This window comes from Labrus bergylta, chromosome 5, assembly GCF_963930695.1.
Source record: "Labrus bergylta chromosome 5, fLabBer1.1, whole genome shotgun sequence".
In the NCBI taxonomy this organism is placed as follows: Eukaryota; Metazoa; Chordata; class Actinopteri; order Labriformes; family Labridae; genus Labrus; species Labrus bergylta.
The window spans coordinates 24,518,780-24,536,623 of NC_089199.1; the positions used below are offsets into that span (position 1 = coordinate 24,518,780).

At 46.1% G+C, this 17,844-nt stretch overlaps 1 protein-coding gene across 9 annotated transcripts in view; it reads left to right on the forward strand.

The window, feature by feature from the left end:
- Positions 1-17,844, forward strand: part of grip2b (glutamate receptor interacting protein 2b) — a 158,341-nt gene that overhangs the window by 122,551 nt on the left and 17,946 nt on the right. For all 9 annotated transcript variants that reach the window (XM_065955250.1, XM_065955251.1, XM_065955252.1 and 6 more), the window contains exons 7-14: positions 2,064-2,209; positions 2,543-2,690; positions 5,549-5,718; positions 11,642-11,797; positions 12,457-12,609; positions 12,695-12,881; positions 15,008-15,153; positions 17,087-17,167. In XM_065955250.1, the coding sequence (XP_065811322.1) occupies positions 2,064-2,209; positions 2,543-2,690; positions 5,549-5,718; positions 11,642-11,797; positions 12,457-12,609; positions 12,695-12,881; positions 15,008-15,153; positions 17,087-17,167 (1,187 nt within the window). The remainder of the gene's footprint in view (positions 1-2,063; positions 2,210-2,542; positions 2,691-5,548; positions 5,719-11,641; positions 11,798-12,456; positions 12,610-12,694; positions 12,882-15,007; positions 15,154-17,086; positions 17,168-17,844) is intronic.

The following is a 17,844-nucleotide window of genomic DNA, read 5'->3' on the forward strand; positions in this document are numbered from 1 at the left end:
CATCTATTTTTCCTTAAAAACTCAAACTTGACCTTTTCATTCCCACTTAAATGTTCAAACCTCCGAACACATTTCCCTCTGATTGCAGCCTACATAAGATCTTCTTGACCCACTTCAGCGTTGCGTCATGTTGTTTAAAAAGTGACAGGCTATCATCGCATCCTTTACAACTTCCTGCTCCGCTGGACAGCTCTGCATGGCTCACACTTTGGCATCATGCATAAAGCATCCGTCAGCTCCTCCATGCAGAGCTGTGCATTAAACATTCAAAAGAGAGGGTGCATTTCCTTTGAGATAAATAATTGCCTGAAATGTGTGGCTAAGCATCCAGACTAGAGTGAAAGTGCTTTTGTCATTCAGGGACTTTTTTTTTGGAAAATCAGCGCGATTTCAATGGAACCAGATCACATGAAGTGATGTTTAATCTGTAGCTGTTGATTACTGTGAAGCACAGCAGAATAATCTGTCATCTTTGTGCTGTTTCCTCTGTGTTTGTCCTCCATTTGAACTCGAGGAGCAAAGATACTGTAAAAAAAAAACTCAGATAGACGAAGAAAAGAGGAGGGTGAGATGAGAAGGAGTGCGACAGTATGAGAACGAGTCCGATACACATTTGCCGAAAGGAAAAGTTAGAAGAGGAGAAGAGATAAATACGTTTTGAGGGGAAGTGCCGACGATAAGAGTGCGGTCGACAGCCGTGGCTGGAGGCATTTTACAGTTTTTTTTGGTTTGACTGTCAATCCGCCTCGTTCATCCTCAACGCAGTATCTCGGGAACGCCTGAAGGGAATTTCTTCAAATCTGACATTACGTTTATGAAGAAATTAGATCTTATTGCTCAAAGGTCATTGTGACCTCGCATCCATGCCTTTCTCATAAATGTGTTGTCTACAATTCATTAAGCAGACGCTTTTATCCAAAGTGATGAACATCAGAGAGTAAGAACATCACAAGCAAGGATCTAGAGAGGAGGAAACAATGACAGGATGTGCAAACGAACCGCTTTCAGTCTGAGCGGACACACAGGTGCTGACAGGAAGTGACCACAGGTGCTGACAGGAAGTGACCACAGGTGCTGACAGGAAGTGACCACAGGTGCTGACCGGAAGTGACCACAGGTGCTGACAGGAAGTGACCAGAGGCAGAGCACAAAATGGACAGCTGTTCTTCAGAGTTATAATTGGCGACAAAACCATCCTAAATATCATCGTCATCATCATTAAGATGGTAGGTGTTCATAAAGAGCTGGGTCTTTAGCTTTTTCTTAAAGGTGCAGAGTGACTCTGCAGATCAAATAGAGTTTGGTAGTTCATTCCACCACCGGGGGGCGACAGAGAACAGTCTAGTTAGCGTCTTAGGACCCTGTTGTGAAGGTTGGATCAGACGCCTTTCATTGGCAGAGCGTAGTGGGCGGGAGGGAGTGTAGACCTGGATGAGCAGCAGAGTTTTAAATCTGATGGGAGCAGTAACTGGGAGCCAGTGGCGGGAGATGAACAGCTGAGTGTTTTTTGTATCTGTTGAAGACCAGTCGCGTTGCTGCATTTTGGATCATCTTCATCAGCTGTCATTGGGTGAGAGGCGGGGTTACACCCAGGACTGTTCAGCAGCCAATCACAGAGCTGACATACAGAGACAAACAACCAGCCACATTCACACCTACGGGCAATTTAGAGTCAGCAGTTAACCTAACGAGCATGTCTTTGGACTGTGGGAGGAAGCCGGAGTACCCGGAGAGAACCCACATGCACGGGGAGAACATGCAAACTCCACACAGAGAGACTCCTGTCAGACGGGGATTCAAACCAGGAACCTCCTCGCTGTGAGGGGACAGAGCTAACCACTGCACCACCCTGCAGATATCTACAAATATGAGCACCCATATAAAATTTCCAGAGTTTTCACATCTGATGTTGTCATTTTGTCTGTGTGTGTGTGTGTGTGTGTGTGTGTGTGTGTGTGTGTGTGTGTGTGTGTGTGTGTGTGTGTGTGTGTGTGTGTGTGTCTGTGTGTGTGTGTGTGTGTGTGTGTGTGTGTGTGTGTGTGTGTGTGTGTGTGTGTGTTCAGAGAAAGCACGCTGCGTCCCGGTGACCGTCTCCTCAGTGTGGACGGCGTACCGCTGCACAACGCCAACCACAGCGACGCCCTCAGCGTGTTGGCCCAGTGCGGACAGGAAGCTCTGTTCCAGATAGAGTACGACGTCACCATCATGGGTGAGGGACCACACACACACACACACACACACACACACACACATTGGGATACTTGACTCAGACATGAGTTAAAGCTTGAGGATGAAGTTTCTGAAATCAAGACTCCGTTGTGTGTTTTGTTGATGTTTTGGCAGCCGCCGCCTCAGGCTGAGCGCTGCCTTCACTTACCCATAATGCAATGCAAGAATCCCCTGGTCTGCATACTGTATCTGGTGGTTTTCTCCTTTGAGGCCATTTTTAGCCTCGAGCTCATCTGCCAGTCTTCTCACTGTCGTGTTTGCGATCACAAGGGAGCAAGTGATAAAAAATAAAATCCATCTTTTCCCCGATCAGACACGGTGACGAACGCCTCCGGCCCACTATTAGTGGAGATCGCCAAGTCGCCGGGAGCTACGCTGGGAATCACGCTGACCTCAGCCAATCATCGAAACAAGCAGGTCATCGTCATCGACCGAGTTAAACCTGGCAGCGTGGTGGACAGGTACACACATTCACACACACACACACACACACACACACATCATGTGTTTGTTACATTTCACTATCTGAAGGTACGAGCTGATGATGGCATCCATGAACACGGCCATGGATTGACCCATGGTCCGCGGAGCATCACTTACACCTTAGCCCAGATTAAACATTTCTACAGGACATCAAGGGCCTCAGGCTGGTGGACTTAGAGGAATTCTTTCCAGACCTGAAGCGTTTTTTAAGTTCAGCTCGACCTTTAACTCAGAGCTCTCCCGTGCTTTTGGTGACCAAGGCCTCACCGATCAAGAGATTTATCGTCTCAGAAAACTGATCTTGAAAGTGAAAGCACAAATCAGCGATGATGATGTTTAGACTGTGTCTCATCTCTTTCCTCTTGTTGTGTATTTATCTTGTTTCTTTTTTAAACTCCTATCTCTCAATGTGTGAATTTAAAATTGGCACCTTAAATTTAAATGGAGCGAGAGATGATGAAGAGCTGCACTATTTCAACTGATGGAGTTCAGAAAGTTAGATATTTTAATGTTTCAAGAGTCACACAGTGACTCTGAGAACGAGAGTCAGTGGAGGAAGGAGTGGCCTGGCGAGGTGATCCTCAGCCATAAGTTCACCTGTAGGGGAGGAGTTGGCTTTATTTTTTCTGGAGGTTTTCTGCCTGCTTCGTGTGAAGTACAGGAGGTCATTGAAGACTGCTTATTGAAAATTAGAGTGCTAAATTATCTCTGGCCAGGTTGGATGGCTTTTATTGTTTTAAACACAACATGAATGTTGAGTGTCTTATTGTTCCTGTAGGCTTCACTGATCACTGTCTCGTTTATTGTTCTCTTTTTATTAAGAATGTCAGACTTCAAAGTGCGTATTGGCATTTTAACACCACATTGCTGCATGATAAAGCTTTTAAGTCTGCACTGGAGTACTTTTGGGACACTCACAGACAGCTAAAGTCTGATTTTAAAACCATTCAGCAGTGGTGGGACTTTTGAAAAAGTCAGATTAAACAGTTGTGTCAACAGTACACTCGTAATGTCACCAGGGACAATTTTTTGGTCTGGAAAGGAAAAGCGGACAAAAGAAGATCTATCTTTTCTCTGTACGATCCAGCAGTGGACAATCAATCTCAGATTCTGCTGGGATCAGAAAACATGCAGTCTGTCTGAACTCTACTGTGCTGTCATGAGTCTGCAGAATGGAAAAGCTCCAGGTATTGATGGACTTCCTGTTGACTTTTATAAAGTGTTTTGGTGTGTGCTGGGAGAGGATCTCCTGGAGGTTCTTAAAGACAGTTTGGAGAGGGGTCGTCTGCCTCTGAGCTACAGGAGAGCAGTCATCACACTGCTGCCAAAGAAAGGCGACCTTCAGGATTTAAAAAACTGGAGACCAGTGTCATTACTTTGTACAGACTACAAAATCCTGTCCAAGGTCCTGGCATCTGGACTAAGGCAGGTGATTGGGCGGAAGTTTTGGAAGTCTCTGGTTCATTGGCTGTAGAAACTGGTCTGATTTCACTAGACCAGCAAAAGGCTTTTGATCGGGTTGAACACCAGTATCTATGGTGGACTCTAACCGCCTTTGGGTTCAACCCATGTTTCTTAGCTAAGATCCAGGTTTTGTACCGTGACATTCCGAGTGTACTAAAGATCAATGGAGGCCTGAGTGCTCCTTTTAGTGTACAGAGGAGGATGAAGCAGGGCTGTTCTTTATCTGGAATGTTATATTCCTTAGCCATTGAACCCCTGCTTCACAGACTGATGTCAGGTCTCTCTGGTGTTTGTTTTCCTGGCTCTGATGTCCGTTTTAAATTGTCAGCGTATGCTGATGATATGATTGTGTTTGTCAACCAGCAGAAAGATATCAATGTTTTAAAAGAGACTGTGAATTTGTTTTGGTCAATACCTTCTGCCAAAGTGAACTTGCTGAAAAGTGAAGCAGTGATGGTGGGAGAGAGGCTGAGGGGTCGGCTCAGTCTGCCTGGAGGCCTCGTTTGGAAATCAGGAGGTCATAAATATTTGGGAGTGTTTTTGGGGAATCAAATGTTTGTGAATAAAAACTGGGAGGGTGTGTTAGAGAAAGTAAAAGGACGTCTTAAAAAATGGAGGTGGCTGTTGCCAAAGATGTCTTTTAAAAGTCGGGTACTTATGTCCAATAATCTTGTTTCCTCTGCCCTGTGGCACAGACTGGCCTGTATTGACCCTCCGTCCTCTCTCCTGTGTAAAAGCTCTAGAGCAGGTGGTGGAGCATGATCAGTTAGTTTATGGACATGTGCTGATGTAAAATGTGTTTATTTTGTGAATGTAATTTGTGAATTTTAGGAATGTATATTATTGTTGAACAGTGAGCAGACTGATAAATAAAGGTCTGTTTAAAAATCAAAAATTCTCTCTCTCTCTCTCTCTCTCTCTCTCTCTCTCTCGCTTGCTCCTCTTTCATAAGACTCACACACACATTACCCGTGTCCAGCTCTGAAACTTAACACAGACGGCAGGAGACAGGATTCTGCCCGGAGCCTCAGTCTGGCTCTAAAATATACATGAAGCACTTGAACTCTGTGTCAGTTCTGAATCCAGCTCTGAAATAACCTCAGAGTTTGCGGACAGGGTGGATGTGAAGCTCTGAGCTTAGTCAGGATTCATCCCCACATGGTTACGGATTCCTTTTTTCTTTTTTAATATTTAAACCACAGTTTGAAATCCAGACGCACCTGGGTGACCGGCTCTGCAGAATCCTCATCCGACCGTGTGTTACCTGCATGTGATTTTCCAACGTATTTATTCCTCCTCTGTTCTACAGTGTTCAGATCCTTCTCTGATTCTTCCTGTCTCTGTTTTTTTTTGTTGTTGTTTTTTTTACCAGATGTGGAGCGCTGCATGCCGGGGATCACCTGCTGTCCATAGACGGAACGTCGACAGAGCACTGCACGGTCCTGGAGGCGACGCAGCTTCTGGCGAGCACAACAGAGCTGGTGAAGTTAGAAATGCTCCCCTCCCATCAGACACGGCTAGCTGGGAAGCAGCACGACACAGGTGGGTGCACCAGCTGCCATGTGTCTGAAAATATGAGTCGACTTCTGCTAATGTGAGAAAAGTTACACATCTTGTCTTTTGGATGTGAACAGGAAGTAGAAATTAGATCATAAGGTCACTTAAAACCACATCCAACCTGTTTAAACAATAGCTTTTTGATTTGTTTGAATTCTGTGATTCTTGACTTCCTGTGGGAGGAGACCCCGGGGGTAGACCCAGAGTTCGCGAGAGGGATTATAAATCCTGACTAACTTGGGAGCGCCTCAGAATCTCCCAGGAGGAGGAGCTTGAAAAGGTTGCTGGGGAGAGGGACGTCTGGGGCGACTTACTGCCTTACTGTGCCCGACCTCGGATAAGAGGAAGAGAATGGATGGATGGATGGATGGATGGAGTCACTTTTTCAGATTCTGGTTGAAATTGTCTTTAGGTCCACTCTCTACCTCTCGTGTGCTCTAGCCCACACTCAAAAAGGGGTGGTGGGAGTTTATACTGTGAGCTTACTTACTGCTGAATGAGACATGAGACAACGTAGTTTCTACACAATGCAAGAGATGAGCTGAGGTCCACTTCTGGAGAGACGGCGCTCGTTCATGTAAGTGAGGGGGCGTGGCTTTAGGGGGAACATAGAGGGGAGGGGGTGCAGACGGAGCACTGAGGGAATGCTACTTTCAAAATCATGCTAGTTTTAGAAAATTACCAACCCTGCCTTTAAGGTTTAACTCTAAAGGAACATGTCATCACATCATCCTCAGCAGGGGAATAAGATGATATTGAGACGTTTTTTTCTTTTAGCTGCACGGTTAGCAGACCAGAAGAAGACAAAGACTCCATATTTTAGCCACGACAGCAACTTCCTGCTTAATTATCTGAAGGAGTGTTTCTTCACCCGTTTGTGAGTGATGGAGAATTAGCTCCAGTGGATTTACGGGAAACGTTGATTCCTGCAGCTGCCTTCATCATCCAGGTTAACGCCTCACAGCAGAGGGGTTAATGATGACAAGTGTATACACACACACATGTATGCATGTTCACACACACACACACACACACACACACACACACACACACACACACACACACACACACACACACGTGTAAAATGTGCAAAGCTGCAGGATTGTAGGAAGCATGAAACACGCTTTTTCCTAGCTGTTGGAAAAATCTGTTTTTCTTAATGGTGCTTTCTCTCCCTGACCTGATTATGGAGTCGTGAGTCGAGAGAGGTTTAAATTGACAGGATTAAAGAGTGAAGATGATAGACAGAAAATAAAGGCTGACTGAAATAGACTCAGCTCTACTTTGTGTTGAGTGTGTGCGGGGCGGGAGCTTCATCTCAGCGTGATAACGGCGGGAAAAGAGAGAGAGAGAGAGAGAGAGAGGGAGTTGAAAAGAGAAGCGGTGGATCAATGAGAGCTGAGTGACAGTGAGTGTGAAGGCAGGATGGTATTTAATTAAAGTCATTACACCTCTCTCTCTCTCTCTCTCTCTCTCTCTCTCTCTCTCTCTCTCTCTCTCTCTCTCTCTCTCTCTCTCTCTCTCTCTCTCTCTCTCTCGTGCGCTGTTAGCCTGACACCTCCTCCTCTCCTAACTTCCTCTCCTCCTCTCCTCCTCTCCTCCCTTTCCGTTTCATCTCCTTCCTCTTGCCTCCTCTGTTCTTCTCTTGTTTTTGTGCCCTCCTTTCTCACCTCATCTCCTCCTCTCATCTTCTAACTTCCTCTCCTCGTCTCCTCTCCAAACTTCCTCTCCTCCTTTCCTCTCTCAATTTCCTCTCCTCCTCTCCTCCCTATCCCTTTCTTCTCCTTCCTCTTGCCTCCTCTGTTCTTTTCATGTTTTTGTGCCCTTCTTCCTCACGTCATCTCCTCCTCTCCTCTCCTAATTTCCTCTCCTCCTTTCCTCCCTCTCCGTTTCATCTCCTTCCTCTTGCCTCCTCTGTTCTTTTCATGTTTTCGTGCCCTCCTTCCTCACATCACCTCATCCCCTAACTTCCTCTCCTCTCCTCCTCTCCTCTCATCTCCTAACTTCCTCTCTTCCTCTCCTCTCCTCTCCTAACTTCCTCTCTTCCTTTCCTCTCCTAACTTCCTCTCCTCCTTTCCTCCCTATCCGTTTCATCTCCTTCCTCTTGCCTCCTCTGTTCTTCTCTTGTTTTTGTGCCCTCCTTTCTTACCTCATCTCCTCTCCCAACTTCCTCTCCTAACTTCCTCTCCTCCTTTCCTCTCCTGACTTCCTCTTCTCCCTTCCTCCCTATCCCTTTCATCTCCTTCCTCTTGCCTCCTCTGTTCTTTTCATGTTTCCATGCCCTTCTTCCTCACCTCATCTCCTCCTCTCCTCTCCTAATTTCCTCTCCTAATTTCCTCCCTATCTGTTTCATCTCCTTCCTCTTGCCTCCTCTGTTCTTTTCATGTTTTCATGCCCTTCTTCCTCACCTCATCTCCTCATCTCCTCCCTTAACTTCCTCTCCTCCTCTACTCTCCTAACGTCCTCTCCCCCTCTCCTCCCTATCTGTTTCATCTCCTTCCTCTTGCCTCTTCTGTTCACCTCTCTCTCTCTCTTGTGTGCTGTCAGCCTGACATCTCCTCCTCTCCTCTCCTAACTTCCTCTCCTCATCTCCTCCCCTAACTTCCTCTCCTCCCTTCCTCCCTATCCCTTTCATCTCCTTCCTCTTGCCTCCTCTGTTGTTTTCATGTTTTCCTATCCTCCTTTCTCACCTCATCTCCTCCCCTAACTTCCTCTCCTCCTCTACTCTCCTAACTTCCTCTCCTCCTCTCCTCCCTATCACTTTCATCTCCTTCCTCTTGCCTCCTCTGTTTTTCTCTTGTTTTCAATCTTGTCCTCCCTTCTTTCTTCCTCTCCTACCTTTCTCTTTTATCCCGTCTTGTTGTAACTTTTGCAGCACGTTCTCAGTCCCAGCTCGTGAAACACACCAGCAGTCTGTGATCCTGGCAGGATGATTTATACCAGACCTCAAATGAAATGATGTTTCTTCAGCCTCAGAAAAACTCAATAATTATGAATGTGGTGGCCGGTGTGATGACTATTCCAGATTTAATCAAAATCATCCCCCTCTCCTATGTGGCTTGAAAATAGATTTTTACACTGATGCAGTGCTGGGAACGTAATCGACGGACTTTAAGAAACAAATCGTTTTATTACAAATTATTTTCACATTACCAGCGACTTCTAATGTGGTCCAGCGAGGTCTGCTGCGCTGACTGCAACTTTTTTTCAATATTCCTCTGCAGTGACCATTTCATTTTTAAAGTTGTCCCACCACCCTGAAGTCCAACCGGGTCGCTTCCAAATCCTCTGGCGTTGTGGGCGGGGTTTGTGTGGTGGGAGTGTTGTATGAAGCAGCAGTGACCTCCGTCATCCAATCAGGTCGTCTCTGCTCGTCAACATAGTGGGAGAGTAACTGTGTGTGCGTATATGTGAGCATGTAAAAAAGTCCAGTTAGCATTGTTAGCACCAGCGCTAGTTTGGTGACGTCGGCCATCGCACTAATCTCATGTAAACTTAAAGAGACAGCGTCGCACGATGACATCACACGGATGCACAGCGTTTTCCCCGTCTACACAGAAACACCTTAAACAGTTTCTGAACATCTTCGCTGTTACGTTAGACATTTCTGCAGCAGTCTATCACGTCCTTACAGTCATCCAAAGTGGTTAGCTAACACCATCTAGTGGCTAATATTCACAGAAGAAAAACATGTCCGCCATCATCTCTTTGGTCTGGGAACTCTCTCTGACCGTTTATTCTGCACATGCTCACATTATCTCTTCACGGTGCACGCAGGCACACATGCTCTAATAATGACGTCACTGTGTGGGCTATTTAACATGGCTTTGCACTTACATTCAGTAATAAGTTTAACATTCACCCTGGAAGGAGTTTTACTAAAGGAGAGTTTACAGAGACCTGAAACGCTGTTTGTGAATGAAAGGTGTGACGTATTCAAAAATACCCGCCGACGTGTGGACAAGGTCTGAAAGTCAGATGGGACAAATTATGTGATGACAGGAAAGGGAAAATGCTGAGTAAGCGTGTTGCTACAAAAGTTTCAAACGAAATATGTAGAAGTTATTTTATTGATTTAAATGTGATGTATTTCTTCCACTAAACAAACAGGTTACAAGTTTAGACTCTATTCTGATGCCTAACAGGAGACGTTGGAGGTAGCTGCTGAATTAATAAAGCATCTTATTAAAGATTGTGCAGAGGTGTGTGTGTGTGTGTGTGTGTGTGTGTGTGTGTGTGTGTGTGTGTGTGTGTGTGTGTGTGTGTGTGTGTGTGTGTGTGTGTGTGTGTGTGTGTGTGTGTGTGTGTGTCTGCAGCAGATCTGCCTCTGCAGCTTTTCTTCTGCGGCCGCAACAACTTAATTTTTTACTCGGGGAGGATTAGAGGAGAACACGTTTGCACATTCGTCTGGTATCACCCCGAGGCCGCCCGACACTTGTGCTCCTCAGACCTCCTGCCAGCAGAGCGCTCCAGATAATATGCCTCACATGTGGAGAAAACAAAAGACTCTGCAGGATGGAGGTGGCAGGATGGAGGTGGCAGCACGGGGCCGGCTTAGGATCGACATCAGAGCTCAGATAGATGTGTGTGTGTGTGTGTGTGTGTGTGTGTGTGTGTGTGTGTGTGTGTGTGTGTGTGTGTGTGTGTGTGTGTGTGTGTGTGTGTGTGTGTGTGTGTGTGTGTGTGTGTGTGTGTGTGAGGAGGGATTACACATTATCAGGCTGCTGTAGGTTGTCAGGTTTTAACCTTGATTGTAAAGACGATGCTCGCAGTGGGAGTTTCCCCTGAAGAGGTTCTCCCCGTCTTCTGATGAACAGAGACATCTGAACAGATGGCGGGCATCTTTTCGTAGTTTTTGATCTTGTTAATTGACCTCTGGATTTAGAAAGCATCAAATGGATCATCATAAGGATTAAGAGATGCATTCTGGAAAGTGCATGTTAACATTTTCTTCATGTTGTTCCAGGCTTTGAGATGAACTGTTGTTGTTCTTTTCACTGACGCAGCGCCTGCAAGAGTTTGTGTCACGCATCAGGTGTCATCCCCTTTCCTCAGAGATCCTACAGGAAGCATAGGGAAGGTCACTTTGGATCTGTTTGAATATATCCTTTATTAAAAATGACTACATGTTACACAAATAGGCTGAAATACTCACACATGCACAAACAGGGTCTTATGGACATGCACTAAAGGAGAGGTGTGAATTGGGGGCTGCACATGACAGAGCGCTTGAGCTAGTTAGGTGCTGAGCACAAGCCACCTCAGCAGTACTCAAGAAGTCACCTGGCACCTCTGCAGCTACCAATTTCTAGACTTCATCCGCACCAGGACTAGAACAGATCCAAGTCTCTACAGACTGAGCTCCTGCCCCCCAAGGATTGCAGGATTGCCCCAGTTTAAAGCATGGTATCCTGAAAATATTTTAAAACTCATAGGTTCTTGTTCTCCGGGCGTTGGTGGTTAATGGGTGCTTCCTGTGTGCGGAGGCTGTACTGTAGTCCTCTGGGCGGGTAACCCGGGTTCTAATCTGACCTCTTTGGCTCCTTTCCCGCATGTCATTCCCCCGCTCTCTCTCTCTCCCTGATTTACGACTCTATCCACTTTCCTATCTCCAATAAAGGCACAAAAAGCCCCAAAAATAAATCCTAAAAATTAGGATGATGCATTGATTTACATTTACATGCCTCATGTTCTGTGTTACTCAGTGTTCTCTAACACAGTTTAAAAACACAAACAAGGCACCAAGTGTCAGATTTTAACGCTGATTGTCTGAATGTGAGTCAGTGAGTTGACGTCATATTGTAATTTGTGCTTAGTGCTGACATTTCTGCACATGTTGAGGCTTCGAGGAAAACATGTACATCCAAACACTCCTCATGTAACCAAATGATTTGTGTGTGTGTTCCAGTGAAGGTTCAGAAGTCGGACCACCCCCACTCATGGGACCCCTGCGTCAACTACTGTCACACTGCAAACTCCACCCTCTGCAACACAAGCTCCACCCTCAACAAGTCATGGACGGCCTCCAACAACAACACCATCAACAGCCTCGACTACTGCAAGTGTAAGAGCAAAACACAACAAGGAAAAAGGAGTGACGGCGAGCTAGAGGAGCAGCATGTGGGACGCCACTTAGGGAACACAGCGACTTGTGCACTTGGATCACGGCCATCGTCGCGGCATGCCAGTCAGAGTGGCACATGCCGATGGACCGAAAGCTCCATGTGCAAGTCTGGCGCTTCTGGACAAGCTGCATGCCGGTCAGAGAGCCTCATTCTGCAGGACCAAAAGCGCCATGTTGCCAGTCAGTGTGGCACATGGCGGTTCTGGACAAGCGGCATGCCGGTTGTGGGGGCAAATGCCGCTGGACCGGAGGCGCCATGTTGCCAGTCAGACGGGCATACAGGGCTGGACCAGTGAAAACTCTCATTATGAGCCTTGAGGAAACCCAGAACAAGATCTCCTGCCGTTTCTTATCTCTTCATTATGTGGACGTTAGAAGTCGTTACTAAATGTTATTATAGTGCCCCCTCCTGGCAGATACCTCAACTCAACCTCACCAATAATGGGAGAGAGACATGACATGAGTTATCTTACTTTTCTCTCTCTCCCTCTGTCTGTCTCTCTGTTTCTCTGTCTGTCTCTCTCTCTCGCTCTCTCTCTCTCTCTCTCTCTCTCTCTCCTCTCTCTCTCTCTCTCTCTCTCTCTCTCTCTGTTCTGCAGCTTTGGTTTCTGCCAGTTTCTCCCCGGGCTCTACGACCACGTCGGGCCCCAGCAGTCAGAGCTCCAGCACCCTGCCCCGACCTTCAGTTCCCATGAGTCCTCGGAACTCGCTGCTCAAACGGCGGCAGAGAAAGAAAGAACACAAAAGTTCCTGTAAGCACGCCTCAACGATTCTCTATTTTTTAAAGAGAAGAGAGTGATAAAAATGAATCCTGCTTCTGTATGCCTGTGTGTTTAGTGTCTCTGGCGTCCAGCTCGGTGGGTCCCGGTGGTCAGGTGGTTCATGTAGAGACCAGTGAGGTTGTTCTAACAGGCGACCCGCTAAACGGCTTCGGGGTCCAGCTGCAGGGGGGAATATTTGCCACAGAGACGCTGTCAGCACCCCCGCTGATCAGGTTCATAGAGCCTGACAGCTCTGCAGAGAGGTGAGCACACACACACACACACACACACACACACACACACACACACACACACACACACACACACACACACACACACACACTGTGACGCTGGGCGCTGCACTTTTCATCCAGACGGCCGCTTTCTGGTGCGAACGCTCTCTACTCATTGAACACAACTGATAAAAGATGCTAGTGCTGAGAAAGAAACACTAGGTGGACACGGGGCCTTAGCCTTGTGTACGCTCATCGCCCCCTAACGTAGACTGACTCAGTCTAATAAAACAAAACAAGCATAAGAAAAGTCACACCTCCATGAATCACACAATTATTAGCCAAATGTATATATCTATAAACATAGAAATATGCAGAATGCAGAATCAAAGACACCCGGGGCTTAAAGTACAGGGGGCGCTATGCTCACGCTCAGGGTGTCAACGATCCAGCTGACACAATAAGACCGGGGTTTGGAAGTTAAGGAAGTAACCTGGAGTTAATTTCAAAATGAACGCTGATATAAGGATAAAAGGAATGACAAGCCAAGCTGTGTTTACCTCCAGGGATGTTCTTTGAAGGCTCTGACTGTGTGTGTGTGTGTGTGTGTGTGTGTGTGTGTGTGTGTGTGTGTGTGCGTGTGTGTGTGTGTGTGATCTGTTGGCGGTGTATTAGCAGCTCTATGCGATGTGTGATGTGTGTGTGGGTGTATGATTATAATTTAACATTTACTGTACATGTGTAGGCGGGGTTTAAATATAAACACATGCAGCTGTGCGTCTCTCTGTAATCCTGTTTGTTTGTGTCATTATTTCACTTTCATTCATGCATTTGTCTTTACAACATGAAAGAGTCTCTCTGCATAAGTTTTTTATATTTTGCAGCATTGTGTTAGTGTCTGAGTCAAGTATCCCAATGTGTGTGTGTGTGTGTGTGTGTGTGTGTGTGTGTGTGTGTGTGTGTGTGTGTGTGTGTTGATTTATGCTCCTGTCGGATTAACAGCCTCTCTAAGTGCTGGGTGTGTTTCGGCACCCCGAGGCCACACTCCTTTCTCCATTAGCGCCCACACTAACAACACTAATTAGCTAGCTTCCCTGCGCCCACGCTGGATGAATCAATAATTACCCTCCGTCCTGTTTGACAGGCGGAATCCAAATAAACCCCGACACTCCGCTGCCACACCACCCCTCAATTACACTTAACCACAACTAATCGTCTTTAAAACTGTTAGCATGAGCAGCTACATCCTCCTTTAACCTGTAAGTGTTGTAGTCAAGACCACACTAATCAAGACCACGACATACCCGAGACCAGAGTGCTCCGAGAACGAGACGCGACCAAGACCAAGACCAAGACCAAGGCAGGGAGAGACAGAGACAAGACCAAGACATTTAGGGATCAGGGCCAAGTCAAGACCAGAACCAAGACAGAGAGAGACAGAGACAAGACCAAGATCTAGACTGAGTCAAGACCAGAACCAAGCTGGAGAGAGACCAAGACCAAGACCAAGACCAAGGCAGGGAGAGACCGAGTCAAGACCAAGACATTTGGGGATCAGGGCCAAGTCAAGACCAGAACCAAGACAGAGAGAGACAGAGACAAGACCAAGATCTAGACTGAGTCAAGACCAGAACCAAGCTGGAGAGAGACCAAGACCAAGACCAAGACCAAGGCAGGGAGAGACCGAGTCAAGACCAAGACATTTGGGGATCAGGGCCAAGTCAAGACCAGAACCAAGACAGAGAGAGACAGAGACAAGACCAAGACCAAGACCAAGACCAAGACCAAGACCAAGGCAGGGAGAGACAGAGACAAGACCAAGACATTTAGGGATCAGGGCCAAGTCAAGACCAGAACCAAGCTGGAGAGAGACCAAGACCAAGACCAAGACCAAGACCAAGGCAGGGAGAGACCGAGTCAAGACCAAGACATTTGGGGATCAGGGCCAAGTCAAGACCAGAACCAAGCTGGAGAGAGACCGAGTCAAGACCAAGACCAAGACCAAGGCAGGATGAGACCGAGTCAAGACCAAAACCATACCTAAATGCAAAAATAGCATTTTGCATTGATTAGAAACTTGTGAACTTGGGAGTTGTAGTTCTTAGAAACCCTCCTTTCCAACATTTCTGACATCGCCATGGTTACTCCTGCTGTAGGTGCGGCCTGCTGCAGGTGGGGGACCGCCTCCTGTCGATCAATGGAATCCCCACCGAGGACGGGACACTGGAGGAGGCCAATCAGCTTCTCCGAGACGCAGCGCTGACCAACAAGGTCTCTCTGGAGATAGAATTCGATGTAGCAGGTTGGTGAAGCTAACGATTCTCTGATTTATATCTCCAGTATCATTAAAAAAAAGTTGTTAAAATCTCTGATATGATTATCTCTTCTGTAATAGCTCGCCTATTTCTTGTGATTTGTGTCAGACACCTGAAGATGCCCCCGTGTGTCAGATCTTTTTTTAGTTTCAGAATCAGAATCAGAATCGGGGTTTATTGCCAAGTACATTTACACATACAAGGAATTTGACTTGGTGTATTGGTGCTAAACAATTAACAAGGAAATAAAGCAGAACTAGCAACAACTTAAATAATACAGAATAAGAAGCTATTACAATATAAAAAATAGAATTTAAAAATGTAAAATATAAACTATAAAAAATAAAAATAGAATTTAAAAATGTAAAATAAAACACAAAAAGTGCAATGTAGGAGCATTGAAGACTACAGAGCAGCCAGCGAGAATTAAAGGGAGAATGTGCGACTTGTTCCACATAAATAAATCATAAATCCAGTCTGTCCTGTGTAAACGTGTCTCTGAGTCATGACTGTCTACAATGAGTGAGAAGCTCGAGTCCCGCTGGCTGTGTTGTTGTCAGAGCCGTGTTTGCATGGACTTGTGTATAAAAGCTGTTTTAGTCAAGAAGTAGAGAGAAGAAGAAGAACATACTCACTGATTATTTGGATGTTTGTAAGAGTTTTTAGATCACGCTCATTCTGTGTCAGTTTACATGCAATGTGAAGCTACGAGCTAACTGAAGAGCGCTAACATTAGCATGCTAATACAACAATGCAGAACACAGGTGATTGTAGCTGGCCTGAGACCAGAGACAGGCAGCACCGTGCCTCTTGGTTAATGGTGTTGTGGAGAGCGTTGGATACAGTTAGTTAGCCAAAAGTGCACAAGCCCACATGTCTGGGGTCTCCGGGTCTCTCCGGTGTCTTCAGCACCAGGCTCCCTAGAAGCGTTTTGTTGTTTAGCTCGGTGCTTCGTTCTTCTGAGAGAAGTTTTCCTTCCTGCACACGGACTCCAACTCACCACTTAACTCGAGCAGAGAAAAAATAATGTCAGTGTTTCTGAAACACTTGTGATTATTAACATTTTAAAATTAACTCTAAAAATAACAGCCAGCCAGTGTAATATCTGCAGAGAGGAGAGAGATGTTTTGAGGATAGTCTCCTGCCTCCTTCTTTGATTTGTTTTATTGCCCTCGATATCGTTTTTGATTTCATTTGATTTCATCTCTCTGAAGTCACTCTTTTTGTTTTTGCTTGTCTCCTTTCTTAACGTTGCATCATCTCATGAGTTAATATCTCCATCAAATGACTAGATTAAAGCGTTTATTCACAGATAAATTCCAGAGAGGGAACAAGGATATTTGATCATTAACCTCAGAGGCTGATGCCGCAGATGTTGGTTTGGCAGCAGCTCATGGAGTCGATGTGATCCGGTTTCTGTGGCTGTGAGGAACAGCATTACATCAAAACACAAAGAACTCTAACTCTCAGAAAGGGAAGGATGCAAATTATAAATCCCCATATTCAGATTTTTTCCACTTCAACTCAATGTTTTCTCGCCCAGGAAGAAAAAAAAAATCATTCTCTCAGCGTCAGGATGTTTACAGGAATCTGAACTGAGGAGCTGAAGTGTCTGTTTTCCTCTCTCCGTGTTTGTGCCTGAATGCAGCAGAGATGTTTCACCGCTGGAATTAGTATTATTAGTGTTCTGAGTCACGCAGGTCAAACAGAGGCGATGTTTGACCGGCAGACGAGCCAATCAGAGGAGATCAGAGCGAGGGCTGAATGTCGGCTAATTACAGATGTTAAGCCTGTTTGTTGCTGTTAAAAAGTTTCTCAGACTGTTTGACTTTGTGTGTTTCTGTGTGTTTCTGTGTGTGTGTGTGTGTGTTTCTGTGTGTGTGTGTGTGTGTGTGTGTTTCTGTGTGTTTTGTTGTGCAGAGTCCGTGGTGCCTAGCAGTGGTACGTTTCATGTCAAACTGCCCAAGAAGAGAGGAGTGGAGCTTGGGCTCACCATCAGCGGTATGAACACACACACACGCACACGCACTCACACTCACAGGGAAGTACACACTGACTGGGACACACACACGCACACAAAATTACTAGGACAGACACACACACGCACACACACATACGCACACACACTCACTAGGACCCACACACACTGACTGGGACACACACACTGACTGGGACAGACACACACTCACTGGGACACACACACACTGACTGGGACAGACACACACACACACAAACTGATTGGAACACACACACACACACACACACACACACACACACACACACACACACACACACTAAACAAAGTTCATAAGATCTATTTTTTGTTTTGAAATGCTGCTGGCGGAGTGTTTAAATGTCAGGAGACCACCCCACGTCTGCTCAAACACACACACACACACACACACACGTTTCCCGTGGTAACCGCGGCCTGCAGGAACACTCAGCTATAAACACCGGCGATGTTTATAAAGTAGTATAGATACCAGGCCAAACATTCAGTCTCTCTTTTTTATTCTGCTGACATTCATCTCGAGCCAGCGGCCTCTCGCTGTAAGTTTGGCAAGACGAGTTCATTCGTACAGTGCCTTCGAGACACGTTGAACTTTAAAGTGCTTCACGGGGGCAGGAGAAAGACGCTGCAAACACGAGTGTTGCGTTCAATGGACACTAAAATATCA